The sequence below is a fragment of the Falco punctatus genome (genome assembly GCF_963210335.1).
Source record: "Falco punctatus genome assembly, chromosome: 11".
Lineage (NCBI taxonomy): Eukaryota > Metazoa > Chordata > Aves > Falconiformes > Falconidae > Falco > Falco punctatus.
Window position 1 is genome coordinate 21,701,842 of NC_137591.1, and position 24,097 is coordinate 21,725,938.

Sequence of the window (24,097 nt, forward strand, 5' to 3'; positions counted from 1 at the left end):
TCGCTGCATCGCTGCCCTGCTCACGGCTTCTCCCGGTGACCCGCCCCCGCCTCCGCCCCATGCCAGCAGGGCCCCGCGGGCGGGCGGCCGCCGGGGCGGGGGCGGCGGGCCGGGTGCCTCCCCCCTCCAGAAGGGCTCCCGTCCGCACGTACCCGCCCCGCGGGCCCTGCCCGCCCCGCGCCGCCGTTCCCGGCCCCGCAGCCCTGCCCACCCGCCCATGAGAGGCGGCCCGCCCGCTGCCGGAGCGCCAGGCTGCCGCTGGCCCGGGCCCGTGACGGGCGGGGCGCGCCGGTCGCCGAGGCCCTGGGAACGGAGCGGGCGGGGCCGCGGCTGCAGCCGGAGCCTTTGCGGGACGGGACCGCGGCATCCGGAAACAGCGGGTGGCTGGTGGGAGCCGAGCCGGCAGTGAGGGGCGAGCTGGGCCGCCGGCCGGGTGCTGCAGGTGGGAGGCCCGGGCCGGCAGCGGGAGGAGCGGGGCCGGGGCTGTGGGCGAGGGAAGAGGCCTTTGGTGTGGGAGGGGGAGACGTCTGGGGTTGGCGGCGGTGGAGGGAGGCGAGTCTGCGAGAGCGGGCTGGGGAAGGGCGGTGCGGGGCTGAGGGGATGCTGAGGGGAATGCCCGTGAGTGGAGCGGCCTGGGGCAGAGGGAGGGGCGCGGGTACGGGGCGGGGGGCAGCTCCGAAGTTGGGCAGGGGTTCGGAGCTGGCGAGCGGCTGTGTCATCGCTGCGAAGGTTGTGACTCACTCGCTGGGTTTCTCCTCGGCGCCGGAGCGGCCGGCGCCCTGCTGGGGAGGTGCTGTACCTGGTGTCGTGCTGCACGTGAAGTTAGCAGAAATGCACACTTTATACGTGTTTTCGTGGCGTCACGGGTCCGTACAGCGTTTTTGAAATGAGAAATGCTCTAGCAGCGCAAAGCTTATGGATTAAGTCAGAAAACCACAAGGTGCTGAGGTGGTGAATGTAGTAAGGTAGTACATGTTGTGAAATAGACTGGAAAGTAAAAGATGAAGACCAAAAGGTGCTCCAAGTTGTTTCATTTTATTGAACCCTGTAAACTATATTTTAAATTAGAGTGAGGAAGACTGGGATACCAGAGAAAAGATTTTTGAGTGGATTGTGTGGAGAGGACTGAGACTGCTTTCTGCAATGGGGGGATGTGTTATTTGGAACATAAAGGACATATGCAGTGGACCTGTCAAAAACTGAGTGAGCACCATAGCAGGAAGCTTGTCTGTCATTGTGGCCTCCGCACAGGAGGGTTGGGATCAAAGGTAACCCTTGCTTCTCAAAGAATGTTTGTGCAGACTGACAGAAGGGGTTTTGGAATGAACGTGAGGTGATGGACTGCTTCTCCCAAAATCCGTGGGGTTGCCTGTCTCCATAGGCACTGCGCTTGACTCATCTGAACACTTTGTGGACTGAGCTGAGCCTGACCTGTTCAACTCTTCTGTTAAGACAGGACCTGCCCCACAAAAAATGTCGCTGTGTAGATAATTTGCTAGAGTAGACTCTAGGTCTGTGATGTGTGGTTTTCTTTCGTAAAAGAATAAGCAACATCAGATTTCTTTAGAGGCTGCAGGTGAGTTTGAGAGAGGTGTGATAGTTGTGGGTAAACTGATTGACAATAACCTCTTCCTTTAGAAACTGTAGCTGATGATTTCCTTGCATGTTGTCAGGTGCTGAGAGAGCTTTGAAAATTACAGTTCTGGGAGATAAGGATCCAATGGTTTGGAATGCATGACGTTCCGGTTTGTAGAAGTAGAATGCATAGCAAAAATACTGGTTTTGGGAAAGGCTGTGGTGGTAGTAAGTACAAATTTGCTTTATCTAGAGCAATGTATTGTTAGAAGTGACTCTGTCTTTAACAATCCTACAGGCTGCCTACACAGCCTGATTCCTTATGCTAGTTATGCTGCTGTTTGTCGTAACAAGAAAAAGCCTGGGATCATCTGAACCAGGTACCTAGGGAAATCAAATCACATGTGTCTGCTTAAAACATTTGCAGATTTGGGAGTGTTACGTGAGAGCAACACATACTTGATCTTTGGGATAGGCTTGCTAGATATGGAGTTATTCCTCCCTTATTCTTCAGTTGTTTGCCACCTGGGCTTATTCTTCATCAGTTACTTCAGTTTATACTCGTGTGCATGCTGCTCGCACAGGGTCAGTGCTTTCATTGGAACTTAGGAGGCTGCACAGCTGGATCACATCAATAGAGGGTGTCCCTGGAGGGGAGGAGAGACTCTTTAAGATCTATACCTCTTAGAATCTAGCATAATAATGTAAGACGGTTAGGAGTTCAGGATTTTCCCATTGAATTTTTGAACATTCTTGTCTTATATTTATACCCCTTCAGTACGCTCTTCAGCTGTTTTATTGGTAGTTACTAGCTTTCTGCAACAAGTGTCTACAGCTTTATTTTCACTGTAGTACCTAGTTTGTGTTACTCTACTCAAACTAGGTCACCTTGACTGGGGTGGTTGCATTGTCTCGGGCACCCAGAATTGATTCATAAATAGTGTGAAGTGAAAGCTGTAGCTGAACCCCAGCTGTGTTCAGTCTTTAAGTACCTTAAGCTCCTCCATCAGCTTGATAATCTGCAGGAGTTGCATTTGGGCAGTGCTTCAGTTCATGGCGTGGCACTCCTGTGTGCTTGAGGAGGTATGGGCATTTGAATGAAAACTGAGAACCAAATACCTCCTTGCTCACAGAATCTGAATGTGACTACTAGGATCTTTCTATACAGTGATCTGTACAATGAATGCAGTGTATGTACTATTTGAAAAAGAGAGAGGCAGTTGGGGCAGGTTGTGTCAAATTTCTATGCTGGCAAGCAGAGTTTGGCTTAGGGGCTGTTATGTCAATATAAAACTATTGCACTACTGTGTACGTAGTTGAAAGCTTCATCTTACAAGAAATACTGGTGTTAGATTTAGCTCAGTGAGGGCCTGAATTTCGTGAACACTGAATATTCATACTCAGTATGTGATTTCTTTAACGTTAATCAAACCAAATTCTCATCAGTCAAAGAAATCTTATCTTTAGGTTCTTAGGGTTGGTGTGAAGGGGGTGGGATGGGCTTAAAGGCTATTTAGCCACAAATTTCACATTTAAGACTCACCGTGCCCAGCGTCTGTCTGATACATAGATTAGAATGGTGATTTTTCCCCCCCACAAAAGAAAACAAACACACAACCTTTATAAGGTCATAAAAGAAAGTCAGCAGTGTTACATTCCCTTTCTGCTAGGTTTTCTGTCAACCTGTAAGAAAATCTTACCCGAGTCCCAAGCAGTTTATAGCATTCTCTGAAATTAGATGTTAGTTAATAGGTAATTGCATTGCCTGTGTTAGACTTGGTGGAATTTCCTGGTTGGGTGATAGACTAATGAATGACTGATAAAGCCTCCACTATCCCTGGCAAAAAACTAGGTGTCTGGAGCAAAGCTGAGAAGAAATCATTGGTTGGTCTCTAGCAGTTACAGTTTAATGTGTAACTGCTCTGTGCATAAGTGTACCTCACAGTGCTGAAAAGCCTCTGCATGATTTTAAAAAGGCCAAATGTTGTGGATTAACCCCAGCCATCAACTAAGCCCCAACGCAGCTGCTTGCTTACTCTTCCCTGGTGGGATGAGATTGAGAATCAGAAGGGTAAAAGTAAGAAAACTCATGGGTTGAGATAAAGACAGTTTCATAGGTAAAGCAAAAGCCACGCATGCAAGCAAAGCAAACCAAGGAATTAATTCACTATTTCCCATCGGCAGCCATCTCCAGAAAAGCAGGGCTCCATCATGCATAACAGTTAATTGGGAAGACAAAATGCCATAATTCCGAATATCCCCTCCTTCCCCCAGCTGTATATGCTGAGCATGACATTATACGGTATGCAGTACCCCTTTGGTCAGTTGGGGTCAGCTGTCCCGGCTGTGTCCCCTCCCAAATTCTTGTGCACCCCCAGCCTACTCGCTGGTGGTGTGGTGTGAGAAGCAGAAGAAGCCTTGACTGTAAGCACTGTTCAGCAGTAACTAAACCATCCCTGTATTATTAACACTGTTTTCAGCACAAATCCAAAAGGTAGCCCCATACTAGCTACTACGAAGAAAATTAGCTCTATCCCAGCCAAAGACAGCACACCGAGGTAGGGTTGGGGTATGGAGCTAGATGATGTTGCAGCAGCAAGGTCCACCAGTTTTCTACTGTGTTGTGCGTGATATCCTTGTTATGCAAATATTCTTTGAATGCAGTGATGTTTTTATTTTTCACCAGTTAAGAATTTTTTAAATGTAAATGGAGAAATTGGAAATATTGCCCAAAGGAAAGCTTCACTTGAAAAAATCTTTGTTACTCAGTTTCTCCTGGAAGAGTAAGGAAAAAACTGTGCTAGAGGGTTTGCTTTTAATATGCTTCTGAAGAAGAATACAAGCTCTAAGAAAAACATTACTTATTTTTTCCAAACGGTACTTAATACTTTTTGTATCCAGCAGGAAGAGTGAGTAACAAACTGAAAAGCAAAAGGAAGAGCAAGATAAGTTTTAAAATTAAGTGATTTGCAGTGGTTTATTTGGGAAGTGCCATGTACTTGGGGAGGAACAGCTGACAAGTATAGGTAGCTTATGAGAGGGAACAAAAAGGAAACCTGTATCAAGTATGGGGAAGATGGAAGACATTAATAGTGACATTTTAAAGTGAGAAATACAAGATTTAAAATTATTAGAAATGTTTATAACAAAAAAAATACACAAACATGAAGGATTACATACTGGGGGGGGGGGTGGAGAAAGAAATGCATTGTTAAATGATAGCAGTCTGAATTTGGCAGTTAAAATGTTTGTATGTACTTAGAATCCTGTTCATAACCCAGTTCAGCAGCCCTAGATTTGGAAAGGCCTGCTCACCCTCAGTACTGTCAGGAATATTTATCATAGAATCATAGAATGTTCTGAGTTGGAAGGGACCGTTAGAGATCATCTAGTTCCAGCCCCCCTGCCATGGGCAGGGTATGCATTTGCTAGGTCAGGTTGCTCAAAGCCCTGACCAACCTGACTTTTAACGCTAACAGAGCTTCCCTAACTGCTCTGGGCAGCCTGTTCCAGTGTCTCCCTACCCTCATCATAGAAGATTTCTTCCTTACATCCAATCAAAATCTACCCTTTTTTAGTTTAAAACCATTGCCACTTGTCCTGATACTACAGACCCTGGTAAAAAGTCTCTCTCTTTCTTAAAAGCTCTCTTTATGTATTGAATAGGCCTCAATAAGGTGTCCCTGGAGCCGCCTTTTCTCCAGTCTGAACAACCCCAACTCTCTCAGCCTTTCTTCACAGGAGAGGTGCTCCATGCCTCTGATCATTTTTATGGCCCTCCTCAGGACCCATTTTAACATGGCCATGTCTGTCTTGTACTGGGGGCCCCAGATCTGGATGCAGTACTCCAGGTGGGGAGTCCCATGAGAGCAGAGTAAAGGGGGAGAATTGCCTCCCTGGACCTGCTGGCCATGTTTCTTTTGATGCAGCCCAGGATATGGTTGGCTTTCTGGGCTGCAAGTGCACATTGGCAACTCCTGTCCAATTTTTCATCCACCAGTACCCCAAGACCTTCTCAGCACGGCTGCTCTCAATCCATTCATCTCCCAGTCTGTATTGGTGTTGGATATTGCCCTGGCCCATGTCCAAGACCTTGCACTTGGCCTTGTTGAACGGTATGAATTTCCTTCCATCCATTTATTTCTGTACATAAACTATTTGTTGTATTAGATACTGCTTTTGGTAAAAAGAAGGCTACATTTAGTCCAATATAAAGAAGATTTACGGAACAGAACTTTCCCCTGAGGAATGTAGTTGTGTTATAGAAGGATCACGTTACTTGTGTGTTAGCCAGCTCAGGAAAGAGGGCAGCGTACATGTGAAAGCTTAGAAGGAGTTGTTATAAAAATAGGTACTTCAGGTTCTGTGAGCTAGCTCTCACTCCACCTTCCAATTGTGCTTTTCCTCTCTGTTGCTAGCTTATTGTATTTGTATAGGTGTAGTGTTAGCACTGGATTCACATTTCTATACACATAAAAACCCACAATCCTGTTTCTTTAATCTGCCATCCTGATTTCAAAGCACATGCCCAGGAAGAGTGTCCAATGTGTTCCACTGGAAGGAAATAGTGTACTTTACTTTGCACTTTGTTTTTCCTCCTCTAAGGCAGCCTCAGTCAGTGTTTATTTTCACCAGACGCAGAACTTGGTGTACTGGCCCACAAACTTTGCCTTTTGCAGTTTTAAGAAGCTGGTTGTCTGTTTCTGTTTGGCTTTGTATTTTAACTAATGTTCAAGTGCCTTTTGTTTGGTTAAGCAGTCCTAAATTCGTTATTCATAAAATGGAATAAAAGCTAGCAATAGCAATAACTCCTGTACCTTGGCTTTTTACTTTAAAAGACCGTCAAAAGTGAAAGCATTTCACAGCTAGGCTGGAAGGAATGCAATTCACATAATGCCATCACTGTGGAAGATTGGAAGCATAATAGTAATTAATTTTATTTGAAATTTAACTTTCCCTGTGACAGAGTAGGGAGGAGTAAAGAAATAGTTGCCAGTAGAAGTTACTTTTATGTCAAGTTTTTTGCTAAATGGGCAGAAATTAATACAAGCATTAACCCTGTAGCCTGTCGGAAGGGCCTCGTTTCACCATTTTCTGTTACTCTTCATGTATTTATTTTTGATATGGTGCATCCCCAGGCCATCACCTAGGAAGGCCTTTGCTTTTGTGCCTGTGTAGAATCCTAGGCTGTGCCAGTGAGGTGTAAATTGTAGGATGGGAGCCTAAACCAGTGGTAAATTTTATCTTCCCTCTGTCACTCGTTTCTCTCATTTTATCTCAGTGGACTTGTTCTAAAGTTGTGCCAGTGGTAAGTGGGACATGGATGCTGATTTATAGACATCACATCGTGACCATAGGTACCTCAAAACTGTTTTAAGTGACTACTTAATTGTGTCTTACAGTGAGAGGAGCTAAGTACCTGCAACTCATTGACTATAATGTAGCCTGTCACATCTGTTACTTGGTGCTAATTGCATGCGTGACTTTTACTGTGGAGTTCTCAGACATTTGACAGAGTGTGTTGTTATTTTCATCTGTGAATTTAACTTGCCTTTTTGTGATGTGAATTACGGAGATTCATTGTTAACCGGGTTTTTTGTTGTTGTTGTGTTAGCTACTTTTTGAGATAGTGTTGGGTGCTTAGGGTTTTTTGGATGCTGATTTCTTTTTTTCAAGTTTTCTTGAATATTCTTTTGAAGTTTCAGAAATGTCATTAAAATTAAATTTAATGAATATAATAAAAAGTAAGCCAGCTGCAGTGACTGTAAGAAAAGCTTTCTTAGTAATTCAGGCTGAATTAATGAAATATAATGCAGATTACTGGATAGTTTGGGATACTGAAAGAACTTTCAGTATAATTGAGGCAGGAGAAATGCATAGTCAAATAAATGAAATTTGAATCATTTGTGCATGAACTATCATCTTTCTTATTTATAAAATAATATGTGAAAATGTAGGACACCCCAACCTGAAAACTTCAATGAATCTAAAACATGCTAAACAATTAGATACTTGATGCTAGATGAAGTGGAATCTTAACAGTTTAGTGCTCACTTTATCTTAATATATTTGTGTCAGCATGGTGTGAAATTTTGGGAGTGCCTGGATCTGTGGAATTGCCCCTGCTCTTTTGTTCTTGCAGATGGTTAGGCCATGCTTGCTGGAAGGATCTCCATAATATGCAGTATAACTCCAACCATCTTTGGAAAATGGTGTCAAGACGGTCTCTAGTCTCTTGATTTTAACTAAGGAGTAAATTTAAATAAATAAGTCACTTTTCATTCTAGACCTCTCTTTTTTTTTTAGTGTTTTAGATACCTCAAAGCAAAGTAATCCTGTCAGATTTTGAGACCTCTTGCAAACTCAAGAATAGAATAAATTAATAAACTAATCCTTAGTTTTGCACAAGATTCTGTAACTGTAGATCTTTAGCAGCTGAGAAGCTCAGAAGTTTATACCATCAGATCTTTAAAAGACAAAATCTTAAGGTTAAGAAAAGTCCTGTAATCATCATCTTGTCGCTCATGTAGTAAATCCTGATTAATATTAGTGAGTTTTGTTAAAAATGGGTAGAGGAAAATAAATATATGTGGTACATCTGCTGTTCATTAAGTTAAATTGATTATGTTCCCTTTGACCTAATGTAGTTCATCTGCAAACGTTAGAATTTACCAGTATTTTAAGAGGGAAAGTGTGGGGCTGATATAAAAGTAAAACGTAAAGTATGAAATTTTAGCCTGTGATGGATTAATTACTAAGGAAGATGAAAATCAACAAATTGTTCATTTTGTCTGAATGAATATTATGAAATGGAAATAAGTGATTTCCCACTTTATCTGTTCAAAGAAGGAAGCAGATTATTTTTATTTTGCAGACTTTGCAGAGTATGATGCTTTGAGCTGAAGGTATTATTCCCTGTATAGATTGTTTGTTTTGTTTTCTGAGTCTGTAAAACCTTTCCAGTGTCCTCTTCATTTCTACTTTTTAGGGGAACAACTCTTCACATTGTAGCCATCTGCATGCTACCTACCTGTGTGTACTTAAGTCGAATGTTACATGACCATAAATACCGTCTTGGCTTACTGTATGTTGACTTAATGTACAGACCTGGCTTTAACCTCTTCCCCTGCCTTCCATATTGCTGGCTGTAGGGTGTGTCTACGTGGTATACTGGATAAACTCCATAGAAATTATTTTCTTTCTTTCTTTCCTAGACAAATGAAAGAACAATGAGCCTAGTCACAGAGGTAACAGATGTGCTAGGCTACATTACAGTCACCGACTTGCAGGCACTTAGCACCTCTCACTGGAAGATACAGTTCAAAAGTCACCAAGTTAATGTGACCACTCACAATTCCAGTCTGAATTAGCAAACCTGAATCAGGCTTTTGGAACAGACGCATCCTGCAGAGTACCGAGTAGTCTGTCCAAAGCTCAGTAAAAAAATTTTAAGCCTGATGGTAACTCTGTAGAGGAAATGCATTGGGAACTTTCGTTTCATTATGGGTTTAAGATAATCAAAGTGCGGGCTGTTACTGAAGACAGTTGTTCATTTAGTATGTGACTGCACGGTCTATTGCCATGAGGGTAGCAGGAACTTAGGGCTAGAGGAGACTGATTACACCTCTGGTAGTAATCTGTAAATCGAAACCTGCTGTGAAACTGCAGCTGAAGACAGTTCAACTGTGTGAAGTTCAGTATTTGGCTCCTTTTCCGGATCCATCCCCCAGTTTGCACAGTTGTATGAACTGGTATGCAGCTCTTTTAAAAGGAAGGAAGAGGGGCCAGAAGAGGTGATAAGATACTGTGTGTGCTTAGCAGAGGGTGGTTATTTTGTTGGCATACATAAGTTTCAGGACTCTAGTTCCTGCTCCGTGAACCAACTATTTGTAAGTACACCACAAAACTTTACACACTTGTTCTCTACAAGCCTGTCTTGCTGACCGCTGACAGAACAACTTTTAACAAATATCCTTATTTTGGCTATCACACTGGATACTTGAAGTCCATTTTGTGTGAATTTTGGAAACTCTGAAACTGCTTTAGTGAATTATGGTAAATAAATGTTTCCTGCGTATTTTTGAGACACATTTTTTGGGGAAAGTTCCCTTTTTTACCATGATTACTAATGAAAACAAGACTGTAGTTCAAGATAATATTGTGGTATGTATTCCTTCTGGCTTTGCTGATGGGCTTATTAAAGTCTTGTGCTTGTTGGTATGTTTTCATGCTGAATGCTTTGATACTTGCTCATAAACAAGGTATTGGTGATTTACTTTTAAAATTACAGTTTAAGCTGCTTAGTAAATAGATGGTTGTACTTCAGCAAGAAATTAATGTGAATGTTATTTTCTGATATTGTGCCCTATTTTGAAGGTTAAGGAATTTTGAATGTTTGTAAAACCTTTGTCACTTCACAGGCTCCCAGAATGCAGAAATTTGGGTTCAAGTTCAGGAGAGATGTTGTGTTCCCATTGTCTGTATTTTGTTCAGAAGCGTTTTGAAAACTGAAAACCAGAAAGTTTAAAAACTTATTTATCTGTAAGTGTGCTTGCATGAAATTTAGTGTTGTTCATTTTAGCAATAGATTGCTCTTTGTGTTTTCAGATTGTCAGGTCTCCATACTAAAAAATGAGGTAGATGGAAAAGGTGGAAGAAATGGTTTGTGCAAGTTGGCTTACATGAATGTGCATTTTGAAATATTAGTTTTTTCCAGTACGTAGGCAGACCTTTCTATGTTGTTCAGTTTTGTATTTTCTCTCAGTGGATTAGGTTTTTTTTCTTTGCCTTCTGCTCCCTCTATCTTGTCTATGCTGGTGGTATTTCTCCAGAGAGTATGATCTCTGACCTTGCATGTCCCCTCTTCATCCCTACATGGGAACTGTTCTTCTGTTTCTACTCTTTGTCCTCACCTGTAGCAAATCTATTGTTCAAATTTGTTCCTCTTTGACAAACCGATCTTCTCCATTTTGTTGTTGGGGATGCGTAATTCCACAGTTAACATCCTTATGTGAAGGGTTATTATTCCACCAGAACCTGTGGAAAAAATTAGCAAATCTTGAATGTGGTCTGCAGCTTTCTTCTGCTTCGTTCTTTACGTTTGTCTGATTTATATAAATAAAGTGCAGTTGCATCTTTATTATTTGTTTCTTCAGCAAGTTAAATGAGATCATAGGTCATTCAAAAGATTCTTCTGTTAAGATTCCTTAAAGGAATCCTTGTGTATTTCTTCCTCAGTTTCTGAGTCCTGATTATCTTTTACTTCCTCCTTTGCCAATATGCTTTTACAGATATTTTTACAGCCATATGAATCTTGAGGTAAACAATTTTGTTTTGTAGGATACAAGTATGTACTTCATTTCTCTGTGGCTGTTGGCAATTCATACTTGTTTGCAGGTTACTGCAATATCTCTGAAGAATCCATGCCATATAGGTATTAATTTGACTTTGTATACTTGACCGGAAAAAAAAAATCTATTAACGCTTAGAGACAAGATAAAGGCAAGTCAAAAATGTTTGAATAGCATAGCTCTCCAGATCTCTGAAAAAATAGTAATGAAAGGTGTTATGAAATGCATCTTGGGTGAGAGAAATGCAGTCAGCAGGAAACAGCTTCAGTTTCAGCTGCAAATATTTAGAGGTAGCAGCACATCCTTCAGCACTGTGTACAAAACTAGGTAGTTAATGAGTCAAAAATTGTGTGCCTGTAGGTGTAAAACAGGCATAGGGGCAGCTGTGGCATATGTATCCATAAGCATAGACTGCTTATGCCATCTCTAGACTTCTAAAAGTGAGAACCGCTCTATTGTCTGGACTTGTTACTGGTTTTCTTTCATTTGAAGACGTACTTGTTAACTTTTAATTACTGATTTGATTTTATTTTGGCATTGTAGAACGCTGGTTTTTTTTAATACATAGGCAGTAGTTGTTAATTTTTTATAGAAAGCATTAATTTCTGTGCATATGGATATATAATAGCGGTGATGCATTTTTAAATTTCCTTGTAATGTATTGTGCTTGCAAAATGAGAATTGCTTTCGCTGTTAGTCTCCTACACTGAATTAATGCTTTAATTAGTGACAAAAGGCAAAGCTTGGTGAAATTTCATGGTAGGGATGAGGATGATACACCTTTACAGTGAGGTTTGTGAGAGTCAGTGCAGCATGAGGAAGTAGGTGCAGTCACCTAGTCATCTGTATTCAACTAATTTTTTTCTGAGCAGGATAATCAGCAGGACATGTTTAGTGCTGTCCCCCCTGCAGCTCCTCCATCCCATGTCTTCCTATCCCACCCTGCTTTCCCACAACTCTCCTTTTCCTTCAGTGTCAGGCACACATCTCATTTTCAGTTACAGCAGCCCAACCATCAGCCTGTCTTGTGCTGGAGCTGTGTCAGCTGGCAAGGCAGAGACTGCAACCTGAAAAACTTTGGACAGGTGGAAGAACAGGAATATCTCCTCATGCTGGGAATAGCTCATTGCAGCCAGGGTAGTGGGCATTCTGCAGTACCACAGCGTGGGGCTTTTTTGCTTTGAAAATACCTTCTGAGCCTTCTCATGCATAAGGAAATACATCATTGGTTTAACTTGGGAGATTTCTTCTGTGAAACCAGTTATCGGAAAGCTAATTGCCAGTTGGTAGTCCTTTATTATTATTACAGATAAGATATACTTCATTTCTCTATTAGATATCATTTCTCCTAATATTCTGATATGCCTCCCCGTTTGTAATCATGTATTTGAAAAACATTTTTCAAGTGTTAATCTCCTTTTTCATTTTAAATATGGGATTAGGTTTGCCGTTTTCCATTGGCTGAACTCCCTGCATAACTTTTTTTAATATGCTGATTCCCAAGTGAAACATCTACCTGCAATATCACCTTCTAAGCCTGGGTTTCGGAGTTGTTTGGTTTTTTTTTCTGTTTCAGAAAAGTCAAGAAATGTCTACCAATTTAAAATACCTTTCCCTGGGCATCCTGGTTTTCCAAACCACAAGTTTAGTCTTGACCATGCGTTATTCTCGGACACTGAAAGAAGAAGGACCTCGTTACTTATCCTCTACTGCAGTAGTTATTGCTGAACTTCTGAAGATTTTGGCCTGCGTTCTATTGGTCTACAAAGACAGCAGTATGTGTCAAATCTTGCACCAAGTAATTTTCCTAATCAATATGCTGTATTGTAGTGGCAACTGCAAAGCAGCCATGTGAGTACAGGCATACAACAAAGCTTTTTCCTTCTCCTCATGTAAGAAATAGTCTTGGAAGGACCTAATCATACTTCACTCCTCAACACATGATACAAGATATTGTGCATTTGTTGAAGAGAGTTCTCTTTAAAGAATGGGGATACTGAGGAATGCAAGGATAAATTTTCTACTAACAGCCTGAAGCTTGTGTTTGCTCAGGCATTTTAATGAATTTATATGTAGAAGTGGGAAAAAATGAAAAGCTTTTAAGTGTTCAAAGCATGAATGATAATTTAGAAGACTATAATAAACAGCAGATGTAGAAGTGAGGAATCAGTTTCATTATTACAGGAAGAAGCACAGTTTTAAGCTCAAAAAAGTATAATCAGATTTACTTTAGTTCTGATTTTGTAAATTTTATACTGAATTTATCCAGTTCCTTGACATATAGGTTTGATCTTCGACGGCTTAAAAATGTCATTGTATGTCATAAATATTGATGACTCTGTAGGCTCTAAATGTGCACTTTTTAGGTGATGCTCTTTAATATGTCATCTTCAAATATTGATGTCTTTCGATAAATTTTACCTAAATTATTTTGAATAATTGTTCTATTTCTGATATTCCAGGCTATAGGAAGACACTTTGCAGCCTTTTTTTCCTTGCATATATGAGGCTCATGAAGGTCTTGATTGGTAGCAGTGATAGCTGTAAAAAGGGGGCAACAGTCTTTAAGAACAGAACATTGCTATCTCCTCCTTTTCTCTTTTTTTTTTTTTTCTTCCCTCCTCTCCTTTTAGTGAATGTCTATTTCTTTTATTGTTTCTTTGGGTAGAGTGCAATTTACGGACTCTGAACAGAGTGCTACATGATGAAATCCTTAATAAGCCCATGGAAACTCTTAAACTTGCTATTCCTTCAGGAATATATACTCTTCAAAATAACTTGCTGTATGTAGCATTGTCAAACCTAGATGCAGCCACATACCAGGTACTGTGCATTTGAATTTCTCTGTGAGTTTCAAATAAACCCTATAAATTATGTGGTAGTAACTGTTTCTGGGTTCTTCTAGGTTACATATCAACTGAAAATTCTTACAACAGCATTGTTTTCTGTGTCCATGTTGAGCAAGAAACTGGGTGTGTACCAGTGGCTTTCATTAGTAATATTGATGACAGGAGTGGCATTTGTGCAGGTAAATATTTAACAGGTAGTTTGTATTTGTTTAATGTGTTTACTCAAGGAACATGGATTTCTATACTGATTATACAGCTTTCAGATTGTACCAGCTGTACACGAGCACCAGCATATGGTCAGGAACTATGAATCACAACTGGCCAGGGCTAGAGGACACCAGAAATGGTTCAAAGGCAGAAGATGACACCTCTTTTGTGCCCCAGTGCTCTTCTGTAGAATGTGACAGGGCATGTGGAGCAACCTGCAAATGACAGCGATAGCAGTATTTATCAGCATACTTCTTCAGACATCAGGGATCCATAGGTGTTCCGTGCCACCACAGCCCTGCTGCTTGTCTTGTGATATGGTTGCAGCTTGGCAAATTTACTTAAACTTTTTCAGGAGGCAAACTCAGCCTCTCTTCTAAATAGTGCAGGTACAGGAGTTTGTAGTTTTCAGAAGTTAGGATCATGGGATAACAGATTATTCTAAGAATTTTTAGCAGATTTTAGTACATCTTAGAAATATATTTTTTTAACATAAGGATTTTAGGTTTTATAGAATTTTAATAATTAAAAATGAGAGCAAAACATTCTGGCAGTAATTAACAGACTCTTCAGTTTGCTTTTGTCTATCGCATTGCATTTATTTTGTTAGCATTAGATATATTGCAGGATTTAGCTTCATAAATTTCAGCTTGTTTTAGTTGTCTGCATAATCAATGAAGAGGGGCACATGCAAAAGAAAATTAACCCCGTCTTAAAGACAGCTGGTGTTGGTGTAAGTGGTTTTCTAACTGTGCTTGTACTTGTAACTAACTGTCAGGTGTAAAAAGTCGGTAACTGTGAATGGCCATGATAAGTCATGCTGGGATTCAGAAACAGTTCCAGCTTATAAAAAATAAATCCTGGACCTGCTTAAGTTAATAGGTATCCTCCCAGTTCAGGCACAATTTTAATCCTTACAAATATGTAGCAAGAATATTTGCAGTCTTTTAAAAGTATTTATGGTGCAAAATAGAAAACTTTACAGGCATGTAATTGTGTTTAGTAACATACTGTTGCTAGAAAACAAATGTGCATTTTATAGATGTTCATGACTTGATTTTATCGGTGAATTTTGTATAACTGTTTTTACATCCAGTGGCCTTCAGACTCTCAAGCAACAGCTGCTAAGGAACATTCAGCAGGATCTCAGTTTGTAGGCCTGGTCGCAGTTCTGATAGCGTGCTTTTCTAGTGGATTTGCTGGGGTTTATTTTGAGAAAATTTTAAAGGAAACTAAGCAGTCTGTGTGGATCAGAAACATTCAGCTTGGTAAGTTTAATATTAGTCATCTCTTAGAGATACTACGTTTTGAAGAATTAAGATAAAAATGCAAAATATATATATAAAAATAAAAAATATCACCAATGTTTTAGTATTCTGCATAAATGTACTAAAACCAAGAGCAGAAAATCTGGTAGGTAGAATTTTAGCAGTTGCTTTCTGATCTCAGCCAAGTTCTTGATTTAACTTAAACAGTCTCTGTTAAGTTTGTACACAATCTGTCAGTTGAATTGGTATTTAGGATTTTCTAAAGAGTGTTACCTTATGCAGGATTCTGTGTATCCCCTGTGTTTACAAATTACTGTCTTTTGAGCTAATTCATAAGATCTGATAAATGAAAAAGGTAGTCCCTTTTCCTTTTTTCCCCCCTCTTTTTTTAGAAAATATAGGAACCTTAAAACAAAATATGTTTCTAAGTCAATGTCTTGAGATGTTTTAAAATTAACTTTTTTTTCTCCTGTGTCTGGATAGGCAGTTTTTATTGGTTGGCACTTTTAATACAAAAAAAACCCTGCTTTGTTCGTGAATAAAGTTGAGATAATTAATTATTATTATTTCAGTACAAAGGTCAGTTTGTTTTAGTTGTGTGTATAACCACTGGAGAGAGGCATACACAAAAACCAGTTCATCTTAACTATGATAATGCCCTTACCTATTACGCACCTATCAGTAAGAGAATACCTTCTATTTCCAAAGTAGTTCTGGGTCTTCTAGACCCTAGATATTGATGGTGACAGAGTTGATCCATTTTCCTGAATGAGTTTTCCCTTGCTTCAAAGCAATCTTGTCCGGTTTATAGGGTTGGAAATGGACATCAGCAATATCTTTCTGTTCCAGTTTTGCAACAGAAACAAAACTTATTGTTGGAGTTGCCCTTCTTTCTCTAAAGGGATCCTTCTAGTCTTCACATGTAGACAATAATTATTTATTGCATATTTCAATAAATGCTTTCAACAGAATTTGAACTTCCCAGCACCTTAGAACAGATTCTTGATCAAATCTACAGTACTGTAGAATTAAGTCATGAGGATGATTTTGGGGCTGTGGACTGAGTCTGGTAGAATGTAATGAAGTCCCATAAAAAAAAAGAGATGTTGGTTTTTTGTAATTAGATAGTTGGTCAAAAATTGGTATGGTCAAAAATGTCTGAAGACAAGCAATGTTTTTTCCTTTCTTTTCCTGTTGGTGTGTTTTAATTAGAAATGGTTTCACTTAAAAATGCAGAACTGCATTTGGTTGTATTTTAGTATTTTTACATGCCCATAATGTTTTGAAACTTGAGGATAGAGAAGGGGATCAAACCCTGTACTATCTGCTAGTATTTGTTGAAATTGTGTATATTAAAACTAGGTTTTCTTGAACAAGGTGAAGGGGATACAACAGGAAAGGTTATGTTGGGGAATTTTGGAGGCAGAGAATGGTGGGTAGCTGAGGCTGGATCCAAAATTTAAGGTTGGATTTGGCACTCTGGTTAGAGCTACAATGTAAAATCCATTGTGAAGGAAAGCTGATTATTATTACTCTCAATTTCCATACTAGAAGCACTTTGGTGGGCAACGATGCAGATATCTGAAACAATTTCCAATTAAAACATTCATAATTTTTGAAAAATCAGTGATCACTTCCAAAACATTCTTGAGATTTTTCTACATTGTGCAAAAGGATGTATGAAAACAAATGAGTTTGCTGGTTTGATAGTTGGCTTGATCATATATTGAATATTCCAGTAATTGCTTTGTGAAAACAGTGAGATCAGTATAGCCTGCATCTAAACACAAACTGTTCCAAGGTAATGAATGACTAGGACTGTGATATATGAAGACATAAATGTCTGATAACAGTAGTGAGAATCTAATCACCTGATTTACTCATTTATTTATTTATTGTCAGTGAGCTTAATTTGCCTCTATACAAAAAAATCAGTAGAGTATGTTTTCAGTTCAAAAATGAAGGTGTTTTTTTTCATGTTTGCTGATACAGCTTTTGGAAAATATTTAAAACATGAAATCACAATTTCAAAAACACATTAGTGTATCCTTTCTGCAAGTGCAAGATAGTTGCCCACTTAAGACATTGTATCATTCAGGAGCAAGTCAGTCATAATCAAGAGCTTTGAAATAGAGCTTTTCTTAAAACACAGACAACCAAAAATGTGTATCCAACTTGATTTTCATCATCATATCCATAGAGAATTATTAGAACTGTAGAAAAAATTGGAAAATATATTTGCATAATTGTTGAAAAATCAGTTTTAAATGCATACTAGTATCATATTAGGGATGTATGAATAGTTGATTGTATTTATTTTAGCAGATCAATTGGAAAATAGAAGTAATTGGTTTAATCTGAATGAAACCTGATTTTTTAATCGTGTCTACAAAAAGAATTATTTCTTGTCAAACAGAAGGTTTTATTTTGTTCAAAACGATGCCACTCTTTTCAGATACAAAGAAATGTGGTGAAAATACAGGTAATCTTTTCATAGAAAAGGAATGGAAAAAATGTTTCCCCCTTTCCTGCTCAGGACTGGAGCCTGCATCAGTCACAGAGGAGGTGCTTGCATTACTTCCATGCCTGAAGGGGATGAGGAAAAGTTTCCCGTTCCATAGAAGAACACTATACTCACCAAATCCCGAACTCGTTAATCTCATGTCATTTTCTTTTGACATTAAGTCTCTACTAGTAAACATTCTTTGGAATTGAGACTGGTTCAGAAGAATCCCACTTCTAAGATCCTTGTCTGAATTGGTGAACTGCCAAGTTCTGCTGTTGCTATGTCAGAGACCAGTTCCTCCACTGAATGTTGTCCCTGTTTTCCTCTCCAGGTTATAGTGTGACTTCAGCCTTCGGTCACGATTAGTTTCAGGAGAACTGAAATTGTGTTTAAGTGAACTTTGCTGTAGGCCGTAAACAAAAATCACCCCATCCCAGTAGAAAGCAATGGAAGATCAGTATGTACGGATATCCTAACAGAAACAGACAAAACTTGTTATAAGTGTGGAAAAGGACTTTTAAAAGAGAAATCTTTCTGAACTGATTTGCATTTGAACATGATGGTATTGCAAGTGGTAGTCCTATTTTAAAATCAGAAATATGTGAGCAGTCCTTGAGGACAAGGAACCTGTTTGCATGTTTTTCACCTGAAGTTTTTAAATCAATCTTGTACTTTCAGGATTTTTTGGTAGCATATTTGGACTGATGGGTGTATACATTTATGATGGAGAACAACTGTCAAAGAATGGATTTTTTCAAGGATACAATAAACTTACTTGGGTAGTTGTTGTTCTGCAGGTGAGATACCTTGTATCACGTGTTTCTGTGAAGGCACTTGGGATTTACTCTTCTGTAAATGACTGGGGAAACTAATGGGTGTCATTGAAGCTACTGAGAATTCTATAGTCAAAAGTGTGATCTATCGCTATCAGAGTAAACCTCTAAATAAAAATCTGCAAAGTATATAGAAAGTATATGACTAAGTATTGTGCAACATAAAAGCGTGCAAGTGTTATTTCTTTTGCAATGTTAAAAAAAAAAATTATATATGTGCCCTTCCTCCTGTGGCTAAAAATGTATAGCACAAGTGTTGCCACTAATTTAATAATGGTAATATGATCAGCAATTTCTTTAATGAGGAAAGAACAATAACTCCAATATTATTTATGTTCAACAGTAACATCCATAACAGAAAATAAATGCAATGCTCCTAAACATAGACAAAAGCTTTTCCTAAAGTAAAAGCACGTTGTTAAAATAGACGCTCTCAGTGGAATGACCAGATTGCAAATCCAAACCTCAATATTTTTCAGGCACTTGGAGGGCTGGTAATTGCTGCTGTTATAAAATATGCGGACAACATTTTAAAGGGATTCGCAACTTCTCTCTCTATTATACTGTCAACATTGATCTCCTATTTCTGGCTGCAAGATTTTGTCCCTACAAGGTAAGAATTACTTTGCATGTATGCTGGAATTAAAAAAAAAAAAAGTTGAAAACGTAATGCTTACCAGGTGAAACTGCAAAAGTAAATTAAAAAAACCCAACATTCCAAGCAGCACTTTCAGAATGTTTAGATACAGCTTGCAGATAAAAGTTTAGTTTCATAACATACCATTTTTTCAGTATAGTTGGGCAAGATTAAGTTTTCTCTGAGGTGTACATACACACACGCAGAGGTGAGGAATAACTGAATCTCATGTCTTGGCCTTTGACAAACCACTGACACAAACCTGGCAGGCTGTTTTAGTTCGCTGCCCCTTTCTCTTCTTTCCCTCCCCGTGCCCAGCAGTGCCCCACAGCAGCCAGTCTGCACACGGCTGGCTCCGGGGCAGTGTCCTGGCATGGGACTGGCCTCCTGCCTCCTCCTCAGCCTCCTCCTGGACAGGGCTTCCACGAGCCATCGCACTGCAGGAGGAGTTATGGCTGAACCATGATAGCAGTGGTAACCTTTCTATACCAGTTTTCAACCAGTCTCAAAACATTCTCTAAAAGAGCTAGCGGCAGTCACACACATGTGAAAGTTGCGCTGCAGCAATTAGTTGCTTCAGGACACCCAGAAGCCCAAAGGCAATATTTATTAGTGAAAGCGCTCATCCAAGGGTGAGAGAAAAATGCTTGCTGTGTGCTTCTAGGCACAGCGCACTGTGTCGTCACGTTCTGTGAATCGGATCTTAGTAGTGCTGTGCGCTGCAGGTTTTGTTCTGAACAGAGCTTGTCTTGGCAGTGCACGTTAATGTATGGACTGTAGAAGTGAAATTCCAGCTTTCAGATACATTAATAGGATTTTGCTTAGAATCAACCTACGCTCCTCACATATGTTACACGTACTTATAGCGTAAAAATATTTTGAAGAATATAAAAATATTCTTCAATGTATTGAATTGAATACAATTATATATAAAAATTGTATCCGATATGAAAATTGTATCTGATACAAAGAAACATCTTTTAATCTAAAGGTAGTATTTGCAATATTAGCAGGACTTCGCTTAAACGCTCAAAAAAAAGGAAGTGTAACAACTGTTTAGGCTTAAGAAGTGGAAGACATTGAACTTGAATTATGAGTAGCCCTGTACTTGTCCTATTAAAACAAATTTATGAAGTGGTTTAAGAATTTCTGTATGGTGAAATGGAAAATTAATAAGTAACTTACTGGCTTCTGCAAAACATGGTGAAAATGGAAACAGTGGTAAATAATTAAACGAGATGGAGCTAACTAGCAGCATGTTGAACTTGAAGCCATCTCATTTAATAGAACTTGATTAACTTGACTTAATCAATCTTTAGTACCTTGCTTATGCCAACTGAATTTATTTGAACTGAAACTGCATAATTGTTTCTGTCACTTCAACAAACACTTTTGATTGAGATAATAGATGTAAAGTACTTAAGTGCTTGAATGTGTTACAGTGGATCGTGTCCAGAAATAGGCTAACTGTATTCTCTGCAGGATTATCCTGACATGCGCCACAGTTTTTTTAGCATTTGGTACAGAAGATCAAATTGTCAACATTGTCATGTCTTTATGAGAAGGTTCTCTTTCTAAAATGTGTACTGATTGTCTGTTGGCTTTGGATATTTTGTTTCAGACTTGTAACTATAAAAACAACTTGAAAGGCCCATATGTCACAATACAAAAGATGCCTGTATTATCTTTTCCTTACATAAATCTTTATGTATCTGCCAAAAATCAGATTATACTGATTTGCAAACTGGTTCTTGGGCAGCAGTAATTTGTTTTGACATAAGTTTTGGACTTCAAAGTGAACACAACTCTGACAACGTGATGCTTGTAAGATGTTGAAAGTGGCTGGGTAACCACGGTAGTTGCATTTCTTTAGCTTCTGCTTGCATTTCGCACAGAGCTTTAGACAAGAGAAAAAAGAGAAAAAAAGATTGATAAGTTTTGACAATTATTCCATGAAACTATAACTTTCATTTTCAGAATAGGTCAGTATGATACAATACTTTAGGCTGTAAGTTTCTTATTTCGATTTCTTCCTGCATCCTTCTATAATACATATGCTCAAATTTTTGTTCTTCATAAATTGGATGAATATAGTTTATCTTTGTGTGTTCCCACAGGAAAAATTTCCTTTCTTTAATTGTATTACGTAAATAAAATTGCATCAACTAAAATGAGCTTTTTTTTTCCCCCCACCCCATCTCTATTCTATTCAGCGTCTTTTTCTTCGGAGCCGTCCTTGTAATAGCAGCTACTTTCCTATATGGTTATGATCCCAAACCTGCAGGAAATCCCATTAAGGCATAGCAGACTTCCTCATCAACCTGCTTCTCAAGATCATGCGTTGGGGGCCTTGCTAACAATGGCATGTGGGAGGTGTCATTGTGCGCTGCAAGGAAAGGATTACTACCCTGAACCTATTGAAGAAATGCTTATGAGTAGTTTTGAACAGCCAGAGGTGTTAAAGGTGGATGATGATACTGTCTGTAACTGATTTAAAAAAAAAAAAAAAAAAAGCGGGGAATGCCCAGTGCAACTTGCTAATAAAAACTTGAAAGGAACAAAAAGTTTCCAAGAAACTGCAATTAGGAATGTTTACAGCTTTGACTGGGATTGCATCAAAAAAATTTACTGTATTGACTGCTGCAGAAGTATATCCTATGCACTCTTTAAAAGAGCACATGACAACATTGTCAGATTGTATGTTTTTGCAATTTGACTATATTTAATATTGGTAAATATGTTTTTAACTGTCTATTTACATGAAGTCAGCTGAATACACATCGTAGTTCTGAAGTGATGGTTCTAATTATGTATTCCATATTAAAACTGTGAAGATTGAAGTATGATTGAAAGACACTTTCACAATATCAAATATTTTTATATTTTGAGGGCTGTTTTAATAACAGAAATCTGTTATTAAAGTATATTATAATTCTGTTGCTTATATAAAACTGTTGTATGAATGTTAACATTCTCACCTAAGTACACAAAGGGAGAAATTCAGAGTGAAAGCTGGAAATCTGTGTTGATACTCCAACCTTCATCAGGGTAGCCTGTAGTTTTCCAACAGATACACTAACTCTGTGAACACAGGCTGGAGGTTGCTGCACTAACCTGCTACTAAGAGTAGAGTTATGATGGAGTGCTTGCTCAGATGTAATGTCCATTCTTTTTATTTTTATTGATTACAGATCAACTTTTTGGTAGAACCCTTAAAGTAGTTTTTATGCTTTAGGTATCCTCTGAGGTTTTTTTAATCACAACTTGAAAAAAAAAAAAAAGGAAAAAAAAAGCCCATAATAAACATTTTAAATGCATTATTGTTGTCTGTAACAGCTCCATCTGGAGCTATTATGGTATATCATCTGTATACTGTACTGTACTTGATTACAGAGGTGTTTTTTAAATAAGTGTTGTTTACTCATGAACTCTCCAAGGCTTTTTCAGTACATTTCTATGTAATGGCTTACTTAGAGATTATTTTTTATTATTTTTACTGTTTTGTTCTGGGAGTCCTTGAGCCAACAGACCAAAATGGGTTCTCTGGAGCTATTCAGTCTAGTAGTGGAATTATTTTAATAGGAAACATAATGAAAAAGTAATTAATTGTGCAATAGGTAAATATAAAAGCATGCTGTTCTTCTGACTTAAACCAAAAAAAAAAAAAAAAACTTCACAAAGAAACCTAGGTGCAATTAGAACTTTGATCAGTTAGACTGTTAAGAACACTTCACTTGTTGAAGTATTTGCATATAGGCAGAAACACCAAAAAAAGAAATGCCAGAACTTATAAACAAAAAAAGCTGTCTTGTTTTCAGGGGACCTATTCACAATAGATATTAATGTAGAGTGACGACTTATCCACGTGTTACACTTGTAAAGGTACACATTTATACAAAAACACATCGGTAGTCCCTTACCTGTAGAATGGCAAGTGGTAAAAACGTACAATTTTTTTTTTCCCCACATTACGCACTTTCTCGCTTCTGTTTTGTGCTAGTGAACACGTTTTTAAGAGAGAAGTGGTTTAAAATGTTTACCGAAGTACCTCATCCTCTCTTCTACATTTTAGTGGTGGATTGACAAGGAGAATCTGTAAGAGTGCTCTGAGATATTTTTTTTAATTATGTTAAGTGGAAAAGAAGAAATTCCACTTACATCAGCCAAATAAAAATAGTGTATTCCTTCTATTGGCAATGACAGGGATATCAACGTTTTGTTTATTTATTGCATCAGAGCAAGGCATTAAAGAAATTTCAGAGTTAACGCAAAGGGCTTGCTAAGCATTGTGGACTGTGAATCTGTGCCAGCATGCCATAACTGCAGAAGCTGTGCTACTTGCTAGTCAAAACGATCTCGTACTACCCTTAAATTGGCATTCGCTGTTAATATTCAATGTTTTACCTATAACACTTAATGTGGCAAAATCTTTGAAAAATTACCTTTAGTCATTTCGCCACTGAAATACAACGTGAGGTAGGATGTATGCTTGGAACGGTGGCTCGCAGCATCGCTTAGTGTAGAACGGGGAGTGCATGACTGAAACGATTGAGATGTGTTGGTAGTAATACCTGAATTGGGGTTTAGCCTGCACGATAATGCTTCGGATTCCGTGAATGCCAGTAGTGGAAATGTTCAGGTGATGTTATCGGTTACTTCCTTGAGGAATTTTTCCAAAAAACATAAGCAGCAGGTTGAGAACACTTTAAAGCAGATTGCACAGGAAGGGACCAAATAGGCCAAATAAAACCCCAGCAATGTGGTGAGTGTTACGTGTAACCCAGTTTTAATATTTCAGGTGCACCTGTAAATATTTGTTAATAAGGATTAGTTTAAAGGAAAGAACAGGAATGTGTGCTCTTTGCTTTTGAA

The 24,097-nt window shown here is 38.9% G+C and overlaps 1 protein-coding gene across 5 annotated transcripts; it reads left to right on the plus strand.

Annotated features, from left to right (window-relative positions):
• Nucleotides 1–285: 285 nt before the first annotated feature.
• On the plus strand, nucleotides 286–23,235 carry SLC35A3 (solute carrier family 35 member A3). 5 transcript variants are annotated; one of them, XM_080407134.1, is made up of 9 exons: nucleotides 286–442; nucleotides 9,996–10,116; nucleotides 12,502–12,700; nucleotides 13,594–13,748; nucleotides 13,831–13,953; nucleotides 15,078–15,249; nucleotides 18,434–18,552; nucleotides 19,068–19,201; nucleotides 21,439–23,235. In XM_080407134.1, the coding sequence occupies exons 3-9, from the start codon at nucleotides 12,514–12,516 to the stop codon at nucleotides 21,527–21,529; spliced, it is 981 nt and encodes a 326-aa protein (XP_080263260.1). In that variant the 5' UTR covers nucleotides 286–442; nucleotides 9,996–10,116; nucleotides 12,502–12,513; the 3' UTR covers nucleotides 21,530–23,235. The 5 variants fall into 5 exon arrangements, with proteins under 5 accessions (XP_080263260.1, XP_080263259.1, XP_080263261.1 ...); XM_080407133.1 differs by lacking the exon at nucleotides 9,996–10,116 and having other exon boundaries at nucleotides 287–442; XM_080407135.1 differs by lacking the exons at nucleotides 286–442; nucleotides 9,996–10,116 and adding an exon at nucleotides 4,786–9,464.
• The last annotated feature ends 862 nt before the right edge of the window (nucleotides 23,236–24,097 follow it).

Coding starts and splice junctions, on each gene's coding strand:
- SLC35A3 (XM_080407132.1), top strand. CDS start 9,628: ATGGTAAATAAATGTTTCCTGCGTATTTTTGAGACACATTTTTTGGGG. Junction 13,954..15,077: donor CAGGAGTGGCATTTGTGCAG/GTAAATATTTAA, acceptor TTTTACATCCAG/TGGCCTTCAGACTCTCAAGC. Junction 18,553..19,067: donor GGGTAGTTGTTGTTCTGCAG/GTGAGATACCTT, acceptor AATATTTTTCAG/GCACTTGGAGGGCTGGTAAT.